Raw genomic sequence first — 19967 nt, 5'->3', positions numbered from 1 at the left:
ATGGGTAAAGTTCCTCTTTAAGACATACTTTTACAAGCTTGTTATCTGTAGCAGGAGAAATATGAGGCAAATGTCAAACCAAACAAAACAAATGTTAACAGTTTAGAAAAATGAGGGAGGATTAAGGTATGACTGAATAAGTATTGTGTAACCTACTCAGAAATACAAGTGAAAGAACATACTTTCTTTGTGTCATGTAAAGAGGTACAATTCACATTCACGAGTGGTTTATGCATTCTATCCAATCAGAAATATGTTTTTCCTAGACATTACCGGAGTAGGGAATAGGTGACTTTAGAATACCTGGTTACATTTACTAGACTTGTGTAACATTTACAAACAGCTGTAGAGCCAAAGGAAATCTCACCGCTCCAATTCCTTAGCCACCATCAGGACTCCCCAGGTGCTGGTCTAATAGGTGCGTCTCCACCTTGGAATGTAGTACCGTAGTATACAAACAGACCGCACTATGCAGAGAATTCTAATACTTCAGACTTTATAAAAATTCACAGTAAATCCAGTATAACAGTGAAAAACGTGTATAAAGCAACAAATACCAGCACTGCACACCGCCAACCAGTTACAACCTCTGCTGTGAATTTTAATAAAGTCTGAAGTATTGAAATTCTCTGGATAGTGCGGTCTGTTCGTATACATTTACAAACAGCTGCCATGCAGTGTGCATATAAAATAAACAATTCCTAGAAACATGGGCAAAAGGCTTTTATTGCCAAAACAGACTTTGCATATTTCTCCTGCCAAAAACATTGACAGATTCCAAGCAATTATTTATTGCAGGACCTTAGTTCCACCATAAAGTAGAACAGTAGCCAGGATGTACAGTCGACCCCTGCAAAGTCGCAGTTCAGAGTTTGCAGCCTCAGTCGTTTTTCTCAGTCGCAGATTTTTCCCATATAGGGGTAACATCGGTATTTTACATTCTAGCACTGCGGGAGACATAAGAGTACAGTACTGTACAGCATACGGGTTTACCTTTACATTCTTTTTTTTTTTAGGGTTTAAACTATAAAAATAGGCATTTATAGGCATTTTTTTGACCACATTCAAAATTTGCAGTTTTTCACAATTCGCGGGTGCGCTATGAACTGCGAATTTCGGGGGTTGACTGTAGTTTGTTTTCAAATGTTTTAAAACAACTCCTTGCTCTCTTCTTTATCTTCATTCAACTCAGCGATTATAGCCGCGGGGCTGAACAAGAAAAAAACGCTTGATTCCCCCATGCACAGTAAACAGCATGGATGGATAAATCTCCTCTGCGAGTTAGTGTATTTTGACAGACGACACCCAAACAGTGATTGCAGCTGATTGTCAGTTCGTCTGACCATTTTTCACCCAGTTCTTTTCACACATGTTGAAAAAAGCATGGTGCCAGCAGGACTTATAGAAATTTGAGCAGTGTATGGCCAGCTCAGGTTCTAAAAAAAATGCTGTTTTTTTTCTTTGACTAGATCGTTTTATTTGAGCCTGTTAGCAATGAGCTGGCAGCTTGTTGCCTTGTTTTAATGCTCAGTTACTGCTCTGGTTAGAGTACACAAATAGCAGAATGTCCATAGCCTGGTCACAGTTCTATGTTAAGAGGTATCTATGGTCTATGGCAGGGGTGGAGAACCTTTGGCCCTCCAGCTGTGGTGAAATTACAAATCCCATGAGGCATTGCAAGATTCTCACAGCCACAGGCATGACTCCCAGAGACAGATGCATCATGGGATTTGTAGTTTCACCACAGCTGGAGGGCTGGAGGTTCCCCACCCCTGGTCTATGGTGTTCTTCCTTCTGGAGGGTGGCTACTTTTGTTCCCCATGGTCCCTGTGTGTGTTGTAAAGTAGCCATCGCTCCAAGCTCACTTCCATGATGAACTACAATCTCAATACATATTAGTAAACTAGATGTGAAATTGTAGTCCATCACAGGAGCGAACTTGGAGCGGTGGCTACTTTACAACACACACAGGGACCATAAGGAAGAAAAATAGCTACCCTCCTGAAGGAAGGACAGTGTCAGCACCAATTCAGAGATGATTTGAGGATCTACAGCCGAGTGATACACAAATAAGATACAGTTTTAATAGTTAGGGTACTTGAATACATCTTTAAAGTAGTATTAAGGTCTGAGCGTTTTTTGCCTTAATGCATTCTCTGCATTAGGGTAAAAGGCGCCCAGTACCTTTGCCTCTCCCCCTTCCCCCCACACTTACCTGTCACTGCCGCTGTTCCAGAAGTGATCCTCCGTTCTCTGTTCTACCTGGTTCTGGGGGAGGATACTGATGGTAGAAGAGCCGTAGGCTCCTTCTGCTATCAATCAACCTGTTGGGCATAGAGGAGGGGCGTGGCCTTCCGCAAGGCTGTGAGTGTCTATGGACTCACAAAGCCACTGCGGGCACAAGCACGCACGGGTGCCTCCACAGCAGCTGCTTAGATAATGGCGGCACCCGTGCAGGGGGCAATGAGCCCTGCAAGGATCCACTAGAAAACAAAGAATTATATATTTTTAAAGAAGAAGAAAAGCAGATTTAGCCAAAGGTTGGCCTCCTAGGTGGACCCACAAAACCTCCCGAAAAACCAAACTATAATATCACATTACCTTCTGAGTTTAGTGTCACTTTAAGTGGCCTTTGTGTATACTGTCCCCATCATGAGTACACATTCCTATGGTTACAGTAGGGACATTAAACTGTAAAACTGTAAGCTATGGGAATGGCTCAATATTTTGTATAAGAGGTACAGAAAAGAAAAAACTAAAATGTTTTATATAAATATTAGGGATGCACAGATACTTTTTGAGTACCAGTGCAGATACTTGGCATTTTCATGAGAACTACCAGGGTTGCAGCGGTTGCAGCTGGGACCTGGCCTAGGCACTCCACCACTGTCCTGAAATCATTAGTCTGTATTGTTTTAGAAAAACTGTCACATGACAAGAAACAAAAATGTATCAGTACTCGTACTTGTAAGTACTCGGCGAGTACCAGTACTCGTACTCGCAAAACTGGTATCTGTGCATCCCTTTATTTATATTTATAAAAACAAAATCGTACATTAAAACAGAGATGTACAAATCCCAGGAGCTCCGGTGTGCTCCTTACAAATGACAGCTGCCTCCTAACTTTTGAATTTTTCTCTAGTCTAGTCTTGGAGCTCAAAAGTATCGGTACATGTACTCGTACTTGTACCGAGTACTGTACTTGGTATCTGTGCAACTCTAATAAATATGCTAAATTAAACAAAAGTGGGCCTGTGTGTGGCTTTCTCCCCATTAGGATGTCAAAACTAAGCAGTTCTGAAAAGGGAGGAAACAAAAAAACAGCTCTTATGGTGCAGAGGGAACTGTCATTCAATCTCCGTGCAATTTGCTGTGTTATTCAGCATGAAGCAGTTTATACAAACACAAAATATTTCAGGATACCAGACCCAGGACTACAAATGAACTGCTCTCCCATTTCAAATAATATAGGTAAAAACATCACTATGTTTCACTCATTTTATCAACTTCCTCAGCATAAGATCAGAGATCTTCATCTATTAAGTGTACTGCAGACAGTAGCTCCTGAATCCTAAGTGGGTACATAAAAGTGTATAAAACATATTCTTGCTCATGGCTTCAATTCATGTTGCTTTTTCTTTCTCAGTCTTATTCAGTCTAACTAGCATGTTATATAAGCACACATCACTTCAGATCATTACGCGAGTTTGAAAATTCTGTCTTCAGGTTATGGAGATCTTTGCCTAATCTTGTGTAAGTGTTTTTCACAGTTATTATATAAGAGACAAGTTCCTGGGTACAAAAACATTAAAACATACAGGAAATGCTAAATTATAAGCATCTATCTCTTCCTTATTATGTGTTCATTTTCGGTTGCTTTAAGTGTGTTTCTTTGTCTTGTTATCAGTCCTGGGTAATTCTTTGTATTTGTTTTATTTGTATCTGTAGGGGGCCATTCACACCAGATTCCTTGCTTTGCGATTCATTGCATTGCAATATGTTTTTCAACAGATGCTAACTGAAGTGCACCGAAAAATTGATGGGTGTGAATGGGGCTAGTTCACATTGGATCCGTTATGTTGCATCACCTTGCATTGCGCTAGAACACTTTTTTTCAGCACAACGCAATGGATTTGATATGTACTAGCCCCATTCACACCCATTCATTTTTCAGTACCCTTCCATAACCGTTGAGAAAGGTATCATAATGCAACAGATTGGAAGGATATCGGAAGGTACAATTGCAAGTCAACAGACCCTCTTTTTGTTTTTGGTGTGAACAGGCCTTAACTGAATTTATATTAGTTGTAGAGCAGCTTTTTTTTTTAACCTTTTTTAAAAGTATGCAAAATCTTAAGGCACCCCAGTCTAAAATGTACAAAATGTAAGAAACAATGCGTGGCTTCATCCCACACAGGGGTCTGGTACGGATTTTAGGGGAATACTCTAAGCAAAAACACTAAACAATGTGAGGTTTCCCTTCACATCAGAGTCCTCCATTTAAATCGGGAACCCCCCTTCAATCAAAGTCCTCAGTCACGCCTTCACAACAAAGTCCTTGGTCTCCCCGTTCACATTAGTACTACCATCACACCAGGAGCTGCAGCCACAAGACAGAGGACGGAAGAAGGAGCAGGCCTGGATGGAGGTGAACCTCCCTTTCTGAACAGATCCCACCCTTCCTGGATTAGCAATATTCGTTTCCATGGTGCTGGTGGCTGGCCTACTTACACCATGGAAAGGCATGACGTTGTGCCAAAATCTCGAGAAACCCCTGAGGAAGTAAGCAGGTACCCTGGTCGATGAAGGATGGTGTAGGGGACACATGACACAACCTGTTCTTCCCTTACTGTCTTCTGTGGAGGGACCACTTGTATTCCCCACTGTAGTAACAGTGCCTAATATCTCCTGCAGTGAAAAGCCAATGTCTCACCCAAGGAAAGAGTCTCACCCAATGGGGTTGATTTACTAACCTTATAAACACACCACGAACGTGTATACACCTCTGCAGTGTGTTCCCTCCCAGCATGATCTATGGGTGGAATCTAAACACCTTTGTAATGTGTACACACCCAGCAGGTGTGTTGTGCAAAGCCCTGAAGGAATTCCAAGGTGATGTTGGGTAAATTAGCTCTATGTTGTGTTGCTTGCATTGATGAATGCAAGGAATGTAAATGCATGAGCTAACCATTTTTGTCTAAACTGTGAAGCAGCATTATATATGCATCATGTGCATTATTTTTCCATATATGGCATTAGTGGAAATATGCTTTTAGAGACTTTTTGGTTGATAAATACGTTTTGCTGTGTGAAAATCACACACACCTGGTGTGTGTGTGTGTTTAGGTTAGTAAATCACCCCCAATGTCTCACCCAAGTTACTTGTAGTGAAGACATCCCCTATGCACGAGTGTCACTGGTGTACTCCCCTTTCCCTCAGCTGCAATACAAAAAATGGTACAAGGACCACAGATGCACTCATCAGGGTTGATTTACTGTTGATTTACTGTTGAGAGAAATTGTTCCCTTGGCAAAGTGAATACGACCTTAAGCTTAGCACAGCTTCAATTTCTGCAATTTCTGCTGAATTGTCTAAAATACAATTTGTGGGTGGCCCTGTGAGCAGCACCCAATTTTCACCCAACAGTGACTGCAGCCAATCAAATGCAGTCGTTGTTTAGGTTTTCAGACAGCCACGGGTACCAACTCTCAAAATAAAGTAGCCATCAGGGGAGAGTCATTCATGAAGAAATAGAGTAATTTCTTGTGTTCAACCCATAGAGCACAACAACAGAACTCCTAATGTGTATGGCTACTGCAGATTTAACATTGTAAATAGGGCAAGGCTGTGTTAGTGTCAATTATCCGATCACATGCAAGCAAGATCCTGTTTTTAAAGTCCTTTTGTTTATGATTGATTATTCAGTTTCATCTTATTTCTTAAGTAGGAACATCCAATCTCTACTCCTTTACTAAACCTTAGCCAACAGATAAGGGCTAAGGTTAGCCACACACATTTAGATTTCCCTCGTTGAGCCCCGTGGATGACTGCATAGTGCCTGCAGTGCATGAAACCCATCTAAAGCTGGGTGGCAAGCTTTAGACAGGTGTCACGAGAACAGGTTTAGCCATTGGGAGATTTCTCCTCATTTTCTGTTTCTGTTACAACTCAGTTTGGATATTCTGATCAACAGGACCAAAAGAGAAGAGGGTGAATATCCCCAGTGGAGACACAGACAGTAATAGAAACAGACAGTAGTTGTTCTCAGTCAGGACTTAAGCAGTACAGTTAAGAAGTCAATTGTCTGGTTTCGGTAGAAATTTTCACACAGCATCATGCCTTTTCATGGTGTAGGGAGGCCAGCACTGAAATTTCAGCTGCCAAAACATTGCCGGCTGAAAATGCAGACGAAAATTCAGTGTTTTCCTAGCTTTTCTCCTCCCTGCTGAGCACCAGTTTGTGTGCCTTCCAATGCAGCGGCCGGTACCCAGCAGGGAAGAGAGAAGCTTTGCAGGAGGCCAAGTGGTGGTGACAGCAATGTCAGGATGCCAAGCGGTGTGGGTTGGTGACAGCTGTCATCTTCAGAAGGCAGAGTTCTCCTCCAGGACCTCCCAGCTCCACCTCGTGTGTCAGGATGCCCAGCGGTGTGGATGGTGACAGCTATCATCTTCAGGAGGTGGAGCTCTCCTACCACACCTCCCACCATTGCCTCGTGTTCCAGGATGCTGAGCGGGGCGTGGACAGGTGTCATCTTCAGGAGGCAGAGCTCTCCTCTCGCACATCCCAGCTCTGCCTCGTGTGTCAGGATGGAGAGCGGTGATTGGAGCAGAGCGCTGTGATCTGCCACAGGAGGCAGGGCAGGCGGTGGGGGAGGAGAGCTCAGTCCACTTAGGATGGAGAGCGGTGTACAAACACTCACGATCCGCTGATTGGTGAGTGTATCTAAATAACTGGACATGTGATTACTATGTCCAGTTATGAATGAATGGGAAGTGATCTAAATAATTTCCTGTTCATTCATGACTGTGGACATAGTAACTCATACTATATTCACAATGTATAAATGGACAGGATTACTCAGTATCAAGGCTTCCTGTTCATTCATAACAGGGGCTGCAGAAAAAGAGATTGTGGACTCTGTGTTCTCAATCTCTTTTTCTATTTTAAGAGGGAAATATCAGGTATCTGTTTGGTCAGCAGGAGTTGCCAGTGACAGTGCAGTCTCAAAGCTAGAGGCACACAAATGAAACATAAAACAGTGACTCCAGGCTTACACATATATAACCTCCTACAAATGAGATGTACTCATTTGTAGGATTTATGATAGAATGTGAAATGCTTGCCTGTCGATAGCAAATAATAGACTCAATATTATGTCAGTTTAACTCCTCAGCGTCGGCCGTAGACATACATGTAGCAGCACGGCAGTGGGCTTTATGATGTGCTGCCACATATATGCATACGTCCGGCATTAAAGTGACACTGCACCCAGTAGTTAAATCTTAAAAATGCATTCAAGAACCTTTACTATTGACAATACTTTACCTTATTTGTGCATCACTCAGCTGTAGATTCTCAAATCTTCTCTGAATCTTCTCTGAATTGGTGCTGACACTGTCCTTCTTTCTGGAGGGGGCTACTTTTGTTCCTCATGGTTCCCTTTGTGTGTTTTAAAGTAGCCACCGCTCCAAGCTTACTCCCGTGATGGACTACAATCTCACATTTAGTTTACTCATTTGTTTCGAGATTGTAGTCCATCACGGGAGCGAGCTTGGAGCGGTGGCTACTTTAAAACACACACAGACCATGGGGAACAAAAGTAGCCACCCTCCAGAAGGACAGACAGTGTCAGCACCAATTTAGAGATGATTTGAAGATCTACAGCTGTGTGATGCACAAATAAGGTAAAGTATTGTCAATAGTAAAGGTTCTTGAATGTATTTTTAAGATTTAACTCCTCGGTGCAGTGTCACTTTAATGCCGGACGTATGCATATATGTGGCAGCACATCATAAAGCCCACTGCCGTGCTGCCACATATATGTCTACGGCCGACGCTGAGGAGTTAAACTGACATAATATTGAGGCTATTATTTGCTATCGACAGGCAAGCATTTCACATTCTATCATAAATCCTACAAATGAGTACATCTGCTTAGTGTCAAGTTTTAAATTTGTAAAAACATATTGTGTCTTTCCAATTTAAGGATGGTAGTCAAGGCAACGAGAAGTCTGTCTTTTCACACTTGAATTTTACCAAAGGAGCAGCATACAAAGGGATATGTATTTCTGGCACTCACTGAGCGGCTCGTGTAATTGTTCTCTGATTCAAATACTGAATCTACAAGCACAGCATATTTAATGTTCTGTAAAATGTCTAGCTGGTTTAGTAATATGTTTTCTCAGTGCAAGCATCTAAACACAGAAAATGTAATTACAATCTCTCTTCAAACAGAAATAAATCAGTTCTTTTTCAGTGACCTTACATAATAAATACAAGGTTGCGACTAAATCCAAGTATCTGTACAGGACAATTCAACAACTGATTTAATAAAGATCATGGGAACATATCAAATTGAAATTGTTTAATAAAAACACAGTGCAAGAACTGCTACTTGGACCTGCATGGAACTACATTATGCTTATAGCAGATCTATACACGGAAAAACCGCACCTTCCCACATCCTTACATAGATCTAACATGGATTTTAATTTCCTTCTGTCCTTATACCTTTCCACATCCTATCATAGATCTAACATGGAACTAACAAGGATTTTCATTTCCTTATACCCTTATACCTTCCCACATCCTAACATAGATCTAACATGGATTTTCATTTCCTTATATCCTTATACCTTCCCACATCCTAGCATTGCTCTAACATTGCTCTAACATGGATCTAACATGGATCTTAATTTCCTTATGTCCTTATACCTTCCCACATCCTAACATTGCTCTAACATGGATATTTATTCCCTTACGTCCTTATACCTTTCCACATCCGATCATTGCTCTAACACAGATCTAACATGGATTTTCATTTCCTTACATCCTTATACCTTCCCACATCCTAAAATTGCTTCAACATGGATCTAACATAGATCTAACATGGATTTTCATCTCCTTATGTCCTTATACCTTCCCACATCCTAACATTGCTCTAACATGGATTTGAATTTCCTTCTGTCCTTATACCTTCCCACATCCTAACATAGATCTAGCATGGATCTAACAAGGATTTTCATTTCCTTATACCTTCCCACATCCTAACATAGATCTAACATAGATCTAACATGGATTTTCATTTCCTTATATCCTTATACCTTCACAACATCCTAACATAGATCTAACATAGATCTAACATGGATTTTCATTTCCTTATATCCTCATACCTTCCCACATCCTAACATAGATCTAACATGGATCTAACATGGATATTCATTTCCTTATGTCCTTATACCTTCCCACATCCGAACATAGATCTAACATAGATCTAACATGGATCTTCATTTCCTTATGTCCTTATAGCTTCTCATATCCAAACAATAATCTAACATATTAGATATCGCGGGAATTACCGCGCGATAAATCGCTCAGTGTGAATGGGGCCTAAGAGGGAGGGGCAAGGGATACATGAGGATGTAGCTCTAACATGGATATAACATGAATTTTCATTTCCTTATGTCCTTATACCTTCCCACATCCGAACTTGGATCTTTATTTCCTTATGTCCTTATACTTTCCCACATCCTAACATAGGTCTAACATGGATTTTCATTTCCTTATACCTTCCCACATCCTTACATGGATCTAACATAGGTCTAACATTGATCTTCATTTCCTTATGTCCTTATGCCTTCCCACATCCTAACATAGATCTAACATGGATCTAACATGGATTTTAATTTCCTTATATCCTTATACCTTAGCACATCTTAACATAGATATAACATGGATCTAACATGGATCTCCATTTCCTTATGTCCTTATACCTTCCCACATCCTAAATAGATCTAACATGCATTTTCATTTCCTTATGTCCTTACACCTTCCCACATCTTAGCATAGATCTAACATGGATATAACATGGATTTTTATTTCCTTATGTCCTTATACCTTCCCACATCCGAACATAGATCTAACATGGATTTTTATTTCCTTATGTCCTCATACCTTCCCACATCCGAACATAATTCTAATTTGGATATAACATGGATTTTCATTTCCTTATGTCCTCATACTTTCCCACATCCGAACATAGATCTAATTTGGATATAACATGGATTTTCATTTCCTTCTGTCCTTATACCTTCCCACATCCTAACATAGATCTAACATGGATCTAACATGGATTTTCATTTCCTTATATCCTTATACCTTACCACATCCTTACATAGATTTAACATGGATCTTCATTTCCTTATACCTTAGCACATCCTAACATAGATCTAACATGGATCTAACATGGATATTCATTTCCTTATGTCCTTATACCTTCCCGCATCCTAACATAGATCTAACATTGATTTTCTTTTCCCTATATGCTTATTTCGCTGAATACATGCCTGTCAGTTTGGGCTCATGAATGTGCATAGTCACATGTACGCTGCTCTTTCTGGGACTAGGCTATAATACTAACATGATCACATTAGTTTCCAGCTAATGGCCATGGCAAAATGGCAATGATAACCTGACTCACTTAGCAATGCTGCACTTGCAAATATAAAACAAAAATAATAATAAAGAAAGTTTAAAAGACGTCAAATGAAAATTAAGGCACACAATAACCCTGCTCATGAGTCTTAAAGCCCAGTGAAATATTTTAGCAAATATCCACATCTTCTAGCACAGTTGACTTATGTACACTATTGCATTGTGTTTCACTTTGACAGCCTACTATTATTTTTATAAAGAAGAATGAACCAGACTAAGTAAACAGGCAGTAAGCTGTGGTTGCATGACATTCACTGACCAAGCTTTAAGCCCAGATTAACCAACCATGCTCTGTTATTGTTACAATAAATGGCAAGTCATTAGCCATGTTGACAGCTAAGCTAAGGTATACATATACAGCTCTACAGTGCAACCGTTCTTTACTGAATGGGACATCTGTCTCTGTGTACATCATCTCTGCCTTAGCAAAATCTATAATTTTCATGCAGTATATCATCATTCTTGCAGATGTTAAAAACAATAACTGTGCATATTACCAGCCACCACACGCTTACACATATAAGCCTGTTTGTGTCTTCCAGACAAACAGCCTCCTTCCATATCAGATAGTAAGTGCTTTCTTTGCATCGATTGCAGGGATTTATAGTACTGCAACCCTGATGGCAGTGAAGAAGGGGATAACTCTCTACTATCGGAAATCCAAAGATCTCTGTTCAGGTGACATTGAAAGAATCGTTTTTAAAAATATTACGTTGTGGACAAAAAAATAATTTCCCATAAAAACAAATGTAAACATTTTAAATTCCTAGGTAATATCTCATGGCATGGAGGGGTTGACAGTTGTCTATATCATTTTATTCCCATTGCCAGAATGCACACCAACTGAACAGCAATAATAGCACTCAAGGAGCTACAAGCAGGGTGCACCCCTGAAGCTAATATAATAAGTACATAAATATTAATTTGTCTCAGAGCATGAGAACTGAAATGATTGTGGTATTGTGTACTGCCTTTTCAAACACACATCTGACTTATCAGTAATTTCACAGAAGAAAATGATTAATGGCAGCTAGTGTGGGGAAATAGATGCAAGACCCAAGGACGTGTCAAATCTCTATTTCTGTACAGGTGCTTTTCCATTCATACTTGGGGATATTACTAGTACATTTTTAATATTATATATGTAATATAACTCCAGGTTAGAGGTAATAATGTAAACCTGTACCTACTACACATACAGTAAAGTCAAAGTGACACTATACTCAAGAATTCACTCTCAAAAATGCATTTAAGTACCTGAACTATTAACAAAAATGTATCTTATTTATTTATCACTCAGCTGTAGACACTCAAATCATCTCTGAATTAGTGCTGACACGGTCCTTCCTTCTGGAGGATGGCTACTTTTGTTCCCCATGGTCCATGTGTGTGTTGTTAAGTAGCCACCAGGCCACGATTGCTCCCGTGATGGACTACAATCTCAATACAAATTATTAAACTAAACATGAGATTGTAGTCCATAATGGGAGTGAGCTTGGAGTGGTGGCTACTTTATAACACACACAAGGACCATGAGGAAGAAAAGTAGCCACCCTCCAGAAGGAAGGACAGTGTCAGCATGAATTCAGAGATGATTTGAGGCTCTACAGCCGAGTGATATGGGTATGGAGTACAGATGACACAGCCACAAATTAGAGCTTGGTGCCTGAATGGCCTCTCACCAGGCCCAAGCACAGTGGTAAAGCTTGCTTAGCCCTATGTGTATACTGACTTTCAGAAAGTCTCTATTAGCATAGTATTTTCCTTTAGCCCTATAGTGGTTGGGATCCATGGTAGGTCCAGGCTTCCTAGCAAGTTTGCTACCAACTTCCAGGGCACTTTATGAAACTATGTAATAAGTAATTGCAGGTTTACTATAAAGGAGATTACAGACATGATCACTACAATAACTATAATGGTCTTGCACGGTTTCACAGGCATTTATAATTGGTTTCTTGAAAATGTAACTAAATGAGTGAGAACACCCAAAAAGAAGTGAAAGCAAACAAAACTCAAGGGTGGCCAGAAAGAGTCAGCAGCTATTGTCCACCAAAATATAAGAAGTAAGTGCATGAATACCAAGTTCCGCCAACAACTGAAAAAGGCTTTTGTGGGGATCCTTCAAAGAACGTTGGGAAGGACTTTAGAAAATATTTACTTTTACACTACTCCTTTCCTTCTGAAAATGCTATTTGCCTGGTTGTTATGCTGATCTGATTGCTTTAATACTTGTTGACCTTGCAGATCAGAGTTTTGCCTGCCTTGTGATGTGACTGGCTACACAGTGGTTGCATTATGAAGGTGCATACTCCATGGCTGTCATCCATATCCTTGCTTCCCTACATGATCAGTCACTGATCCAGAACAAGCATTTTCCTGTCAGATGGCTAGACAAGTGACTCGCTAGGTCATATAGCCAGGATCAGCATGACAAACCAGTGGCAGAATCTTCAAAAACAAGTCCGCAATGGCAGCTCCCATATTCTTGACCCAACAGTTTCCTTTTAAGCTAAAACAGAAGAATACTGGTTGCAATTTTTGTTATAATTTCTCAAAAAGAAATTTGGAAATGATAGGGAAATCATGCAAAGATGGAACTCATCATTATCCATCGGGTTTAAACAGTGTACCAAGTGTAACAAACTGACAAAATACTCATGGACTGAAAAGCATTAAACAGCCATGCAAGCAGAATGCATAACATGTGTACTACATAAGAAGGTACATGTGGACATCACCACAACCTGCCATGTCCACCAAAGTACATACATGAACATTGCTGGCAAACTGCACTGTCTTCAGTTCAGTACCTTTGTGTCTGAAGAGGATTCTGGATCCAAAGCCCAGGCTGTAAACAGTGCCCTAACTTCAGATTAAAGAGTAACCTCAGCCTCCCAAAAAAAAAAGTTTTCTTCTCCCACTTATCTTTGTTTCTCTTATTATGCTATAATAACTAACTTACATGCCCAGTGGATCCTTTTCTCTCTCCTCCTACAGCTACTGTCCTGTACTGCCAACTTCCTTCTTCACGTCACTGGGAACCAGCTGTTTCTTTCTGGGTTCTGAAGCCGGCCCCTCGATGGCACGGCAACAGATCTCTCACATGTGCAAACAGAGATCTGGAGCCATTTCTGTTTACATATTATTCCATGAATGGAGGATAGTAATTTCTCCTGGGATATGTGATGTGGGTATCCTAGGAGAAATTACTATCCTCCATTCATAGAATAATATGTATACAGAAATGGTTCCAGATCTCCAGCCTCCATTCATAGAATAATATGTAAACAGAAATGGTTCCAGATCTCCAGCCTCCATTCACATTCATAGAATAATATATAAACAGAAATCGCTCCAGATCTCTTTCTTCCATTCATAGAATAATATGTAAACAGAAATGGCTCCAGATCTCAGGCTTCCATTCATAGAATAATATGTAAACAGAAATGGCTCCAGATCTCCAGCCTCCATTTATAGAATAATATGTAAACAGAAATGGCTCAAGATCACTTTCCTCCATTCATAGATGAATATGTAAACAGAAATGGCTCCAGATCTCTTTCCTCCATTCATAGATGAATATGTAAACAGAAATGGCTCAAGATCTCTTTCCTCCATTCATAGAATAATATGTAAACAGAAATGGCTCAAGATCTCTTTCCTCCATTCATAGAATGATATGTAAACAGAAATGGCTCCAGATCTCTTTCCTCCATTCATAGAATGATATGTAAACAGAAATGGCTCCAGATCTCTTTCCTCCATTCATAGAATGATATGTAAACAGAAATGGCTCCAGATCTCTTTCCTCCATTCACAGAATAATATGCAAACAGAAATGGCTCCAGATCTCTTTCCTCCATTCACAGAATAATATGTAAACAGAAATGGCTCCAGATCTCTTTCCTCCATTCATAGAATAATATGTAAACAGAAATGGCTCCATATTTCTGTGCATGTGTGAGATCTGGTACTGGGTCTGCTTACATGAATTCAAAGGATTCTCCTCCTTTGGATATGTGACATCAGTATCCCAGGAAGCAATAGGAGGTGAAAGAAATGGTGAGAAATGGCAGCGGGAGGGATTAATAAATAATGCTAAGCTTTTTAAAACAAAGTGAAGGGGAGAGGATTAGAAAACCATGAACTTGGATTTTAGAGTGAAGGGCCGCTTTATGTGCTGTACACAACAAGCAATTTTATAATGTGGGCAGCACAGTGGCGTAGTGGTTAGCACTTCTGCCTTGCAGCACTTGGTTCAAATCCCAGCCAGGTCACTATCTGCAAGGAGTTTGCATGTTCTCCCTGTGCTTGCATGGGTTTCCTCCGGGTACTCTGGTTTCCTCCCACACTTCAAAGACATGCTGGAAGGTAAATTGGCTCCTGTCTAAAATTGGACCTCCTATGTATGCATGTGAGATAGGGACCTTAGATTGTAAGCTCCTTGAGGGTAGGGACTGATGTGAATGTGTACAATGTAAAGCACTGCGTAAATTGTCAGCGCTATATAAATACCTGTAATAAAATAAATAAATAATGGCTTTTTTGTAGCAAGTAAAGAATGGCTCTCCTTAGTATGTTGAACTTGTAGTCAATGAAAGGTCTGTATCCCGGTGGTTCATATCCTTTATAGCTGACATGTTGAACAACTGACTTTTTTGAAGGTTTGGAGCTAGCTTTAATATCGGCAAACTCAGCAGTTACTCATGTTATCCAATGCAGCTACTGATGATCATTGTGCACCAGCCATTTGTAGCTACATAGAACATTGTAACCAGCTACAACAGCAACTCTGTAGCCAGCTACACATCACCAGATAATCAGAAAGGTTTGATGCTTCCAAAGATCTCTGTTATAAAGTTGCCTGTGTGATACAGCAAAGGGCCATGTCACATGGCCATGGCACCTTATTGTGGATCACCTGCACTCCATACAGCATCATTTGAAAATGGTGGTGCTCGCAGTGATTACATGGATGACGCCGTAAGAAACCTCCAAATGTCGGATGTAAAATCACCAGCACTCACAAACGTTTATCCTTGTTCAGTTGATAGAACTTAGCATGGGAGCCAACTGCGCATGTGCGGGATGTTCTGTATTCTGAACCCTGTGGCTGAGATGACAGCGGCAGCAGTGAACAGAGGCTGTTGCCGCTCTGCCCGCCGCCTAGCAACCAGTGACGCTGGTAGGCAGGCCGGCTGGTCCCACACATGCGCAGTTGGCTCCAATCCATGCTTTTCTGATGCCGTGCTCCTCCCACACTACTAGGTTTCTATGGAGAAGGGGGACGCCATGATACAACTATGGACGGTTTGCACTCCCCTTCCCTGCGAGAAGGTAGTGTAAGGATTTATTCTTTACAGTTATACCCAACATTCCTATTACTGCTGGTTGGGGTTTTATTTCTGTTTCTATTGTTTTCTATACATTGGGCTTATTAGGTTTTGCTTAACTTTTTGTTAATATGTATGCTTTTTTATTCTGGCGGGGCATGAGGTCACTATGACATCATAGGGGTGTTACCTGGGTTTTATTTGGTGTGTGTAGTGCATTATATAGGTGGTTATCTTATCCTCTCCAATTGTCACTATGTCACCCTGTAGAAAGGACCCTGCGTGGCCCCGAAACATTGGCTTGTATGACACATGTGACATAAGTTCTATAAACTGAACAAGGGTATATGTTTGTGAGCGCTGGTGATTTTACATCTGACAATAGTAATCCTGTTGCTTGCAGTAACTGGCCAGTAGGGAACTGTGTGGGCTTGATGCAAACAGAGTTCACCAGGGCCCACGCAAAACTTTCAGTGACACATCCACCACCCTGGCCCAATTATTATTATTATTATACAGGATTTCTATAGCGGTCAACAATTTGCGCAGCGCTTTACAATATAAGGAAGACATTACAATCACAAGACAATTCAAGACAATAAGCTGCGTTAGGAGCATTCCCTTTGTTACAAGTAGCCACAGGGTGAAGAATGCCCCGGCTGCAGCTGATTGGGCTGGGAGGGGGATGTGCCACTGACAGTTTTAAGCAGGCTCCTGCGAACTTGGTTTACACCAAGCCCACGCACATCCCTACTGGCAACAAGATTACTAAAGAGTACACTTATTTACTAGTTTAGTGTCGTTGGTGGAAACACTGCAGACCCTCCTCTGCTACTGGGTAAGTAGCAACAGAGCAATGCTCAAAACTTGCTGGTTTCGAGCAATGCCATAAGAGCACATGAATGCCCTTTTAGTACCTGTAGGTGGCAAGTTGCTGTCAGAAAAGGACCACTAATGTGACATGGGCCTATGCCCTTTGCCTGTTATTCAACTGTCAATTGTCCAACACAGTGGGGCCAGTGAAAGCTCTTGCAATTGCCAGCTGAAAAACAGGGAGTGGGACTATACCGCAGCAAGAGGGCAGTGCTTAAAGCAGACCTTGCAAAAAAGGGTCCACTTTCTTATTAGACCTCCACACTCTTATGAAAAATATGCTACCTTGCACATTAAGGGTCCATTCAGACTTGAGCTTTGGACATTTTTTGGGGCATTTTTTTGAGCATTGGTACAGGCATTTTTTCGTGCATTTCCAGCTTGAGCTTTTTTATTTTTACTTTTATCCAATGAAAAGCTAGTTGCTAGGCAAAAAATGATTGCTAAACACACATTTTTCAAGAGCTCCCACTGAAGTCCATTGGGGGCCAGAACTCTGCTCTAAAAGAAACTCATGAGCTACAGGCATTTTGCTAAAAGCAACAAAATGCTCAGTTGTGAACAGGGTCCACTTAAAACAATGACATTCCTCCTGCTGAACATTGCAGCGCTTAGGCATTCGGGCTTCAAAACACTCAGGTGTGAATGGGACATGGAAACACCTAAGGAGAAATCTTCAATCATATGCTTACCTTACACCCTGGTTTACGCTACTGCTGTGGGTGACATTATGGGCTTTTCAGTGAGATAATAAGAATGCTGACGATCCCAAATTTGTGAGAAGATGCCCCAGCTCAGCGCAGGAGCATTTTCTCGGGAGATTCTGGATGCTCAGGGTTCCCAAGATCTGATCTGAAGGCCCCTGGCATCATCTTCACCCAGGCACCAAGTAGGAAAGTTGAACATATTTTTTAAGGTTTCTAATTTTTTAAGTGGAATGTGCCATTTTTTCATGGTGGGAGGGGGTAGTGGCAGGACCATCCCTCTAATGAGGCAGTGTGAAGGCAGGCAGAGCAAGAGCGCCCCAGGTTGCTAAGAACCGGGCGGGAAGATGTGTAAGGGCCGTACACATCTCCCCTCCTAGGTCTTAGCAACCTGGGACACTCTTTCCGGCGTCCCGTCCAGCTCCTGCCAACCAGTGATGTCAGTGAGCTCGGTGGGATGCCGGCCAGAGTTAGGTGGTGCATCACAAGGACGCCGGCCTTAGTGCCATTAGCGTGCACCACCAGCACCCCATCCACAAAATATGTGACCACCAATACCCCTTCCCCACCACATTTGGCAAGTATGCTAAGGACAGCCCCTGGGTAGTGGCAATGAAACAAGGAAGCAGACCTTGTATTAGCAAGCTTCTACAAGCACAAAGAAGTAATATAAGTAAACGTTGGTGGACATGACAGCTTCACTTTATTAAAGAGACCATGTGACCAAAAAGCACAAAGAAATCAAGTATATTAAATGCTTACTGGCAGTATTTCCCTTTCTATAATACTCACTTGCAATGTGCCTTGCAACTTGGAAAATCTGACTACTACAGGAAGAGTCAGTTTTCTAGCACAGCCCCCTCCCTCCTTGCATGTCACAGCCCTCTTCTCTAATTACTGTCTGTACTGGCCCAGCTCCTCCACCTCTACCTTCACCTCCCTACATGGCCTTTTATGTAGCAACTTGGGAAGAAGTGAAGAGGAATACTACAGAGCTGGGGCTGCTGACATCACATCCAAGATGGTGGCACTCAGCAGCGGTCTCAGAGCTTTTAGATGTCTACACAAGGGAGGCTTTTACAGGTAAATAACATGACTAAAACACAGTAAATGCGCATACATTCTCATAGGAAGAATGTTGCTGAAATGAAGGCTGAGCTCCAGAACAAGCAAATCTTGACTATATACAAGAGGCATGTGTGTTCTTACTCTAATCTTTGTGCAAGCTTTGTGTATTCTTTCATATCTGTGCAGTAGTCCAGTGAGATTCCTGTAATAAGACTGATCTCTCTCCTTGTGCAGAGTGACTGGTCTTGTCTCCGCCCCCCCCCCTGTAGTTTTCTACAGGCAGCCTGTTGTGGGTGAGCAGCTGGGCCCCTCCCACAGCTCTGCTCTCTACACAGGTTATGTACAGCACAGCGATGATGTCACCGCTACCTTTACAACCAAATATCAGGGTTTGCAAAGGCATTTGGTGCACACACAGTGGATTTCTATCCTTTGTGGCTATGAAAGGAATATATTTAAAGCAAAAATATTGTGTCAGCTTTAAAAGGGTCTCTTTAATATCAGCACAGTAATTAGATTGGTTGAGGAAATTGCATGTTTATTATTATGTTATTTCTCCAAATGGTGCATGAGATCAGCAATGTTTCTACAAATCAGTGTGTGTTTGTGTGTGTGTTCGCAGAACACCTAACCATGGCAGGGCTCTTCTCCAATGCTATGGAAGTGTGCTCCTGGAAAATAACACTGACACTGCTAACCTTCCATACATTGGCATAGCAACCTAGAGGAGCCATCAGGATTCAGCACCATGGACCCTACGTCCCGATGTCCCCCTGGGACAAGGCTTCCCTCCGCCCGAGGGGACAGCTGTGTGTGTGGCACTACAGCGACACGAGTGACCAGGAGCCAAAAGCTGTATCCATGTAACACACCCTCCCAGGCAGCACGAACATACAAGCCCGTCCCTGGCTCAATACAGCGTAATGAAGGTGACTGCTGGAGAGGAAGATGCTGCTGGGAGGAGGAGGATGGGGGTCACCTACCTCCTTCTTCACTGTCTTCAGAAGCTTCTGCCTGGTCTCTGCTTCTGTGGAAAAAATGGATACCATTGGAAAGGGGTGCATTGATTATCATTGACAAGGAAGCTGTGTTCGGGAGGTGGGAGCTCACCTGTGCCCGTTGCCATGTTTGCAGCTTCTCCCGTCCTCTGCAGGCTCGGCTCTGGCAAGCACAGCTGCTTCGGCGGGTGCACGGTGCCGCGTCCTCCCGAGCACCCTCGGCATCCCTTTAGACGTGCACGCGCCTTGCTTGTCCCACTGTATAGGCTCAGTATTC

At 41.8% G+C, this 19967-nt stretch overlaps 1 protein-coding gene across 1 annotated transcript in view; it reads right to left on the bottom strand.

Annotated features, from left to right (window-relative positions):
* SGSM1 (small G protein signaling modulator 1) overlaps positions 1–19880 on the bottom strand; it is a 136814-nt gene extending 116934 nt beyond the window's left edge. The window contains exons 1-2 of the mRNA XM_018560993.1: positions 19803–19880; positions 19676–19719 (exon numbers count right to left, since the gene is read on the bottom strand). Coding sequence (XP_018416495.1) covers positions 19676–19719; positions 19803–19818 — 60 coding nt within the window. The 5' untranslated portion in view covers positions 19819–19880. The remainder of the gene's footprint in view (positions 1–19675; positions 19720–19802) is intronic.
* Positions 19881–19967: the final 87 nt, after the last annotated feature.

Source organism: Nanorana parkeri, unplaced genomic scaffold, assembly GCF_000935625.1.
Source record: "Nanorana parkeri isolate BGI_ZX_2015 unplaced genomic scaffold, ASM93562v1 scaffold18, whole genome shotgun sequence".
Lineage (NCBI taxonomy): Eukaryota > Metazoa > Chordata > Amphibia > Anura > Dicroglossidae > Nanorana > Nanorana parkeri.
The sequence above is the reverse complement of the archived record's forward strand: the minus strand, read 5'-3'. Positions and strand labels throughout refer to the sequence as shown.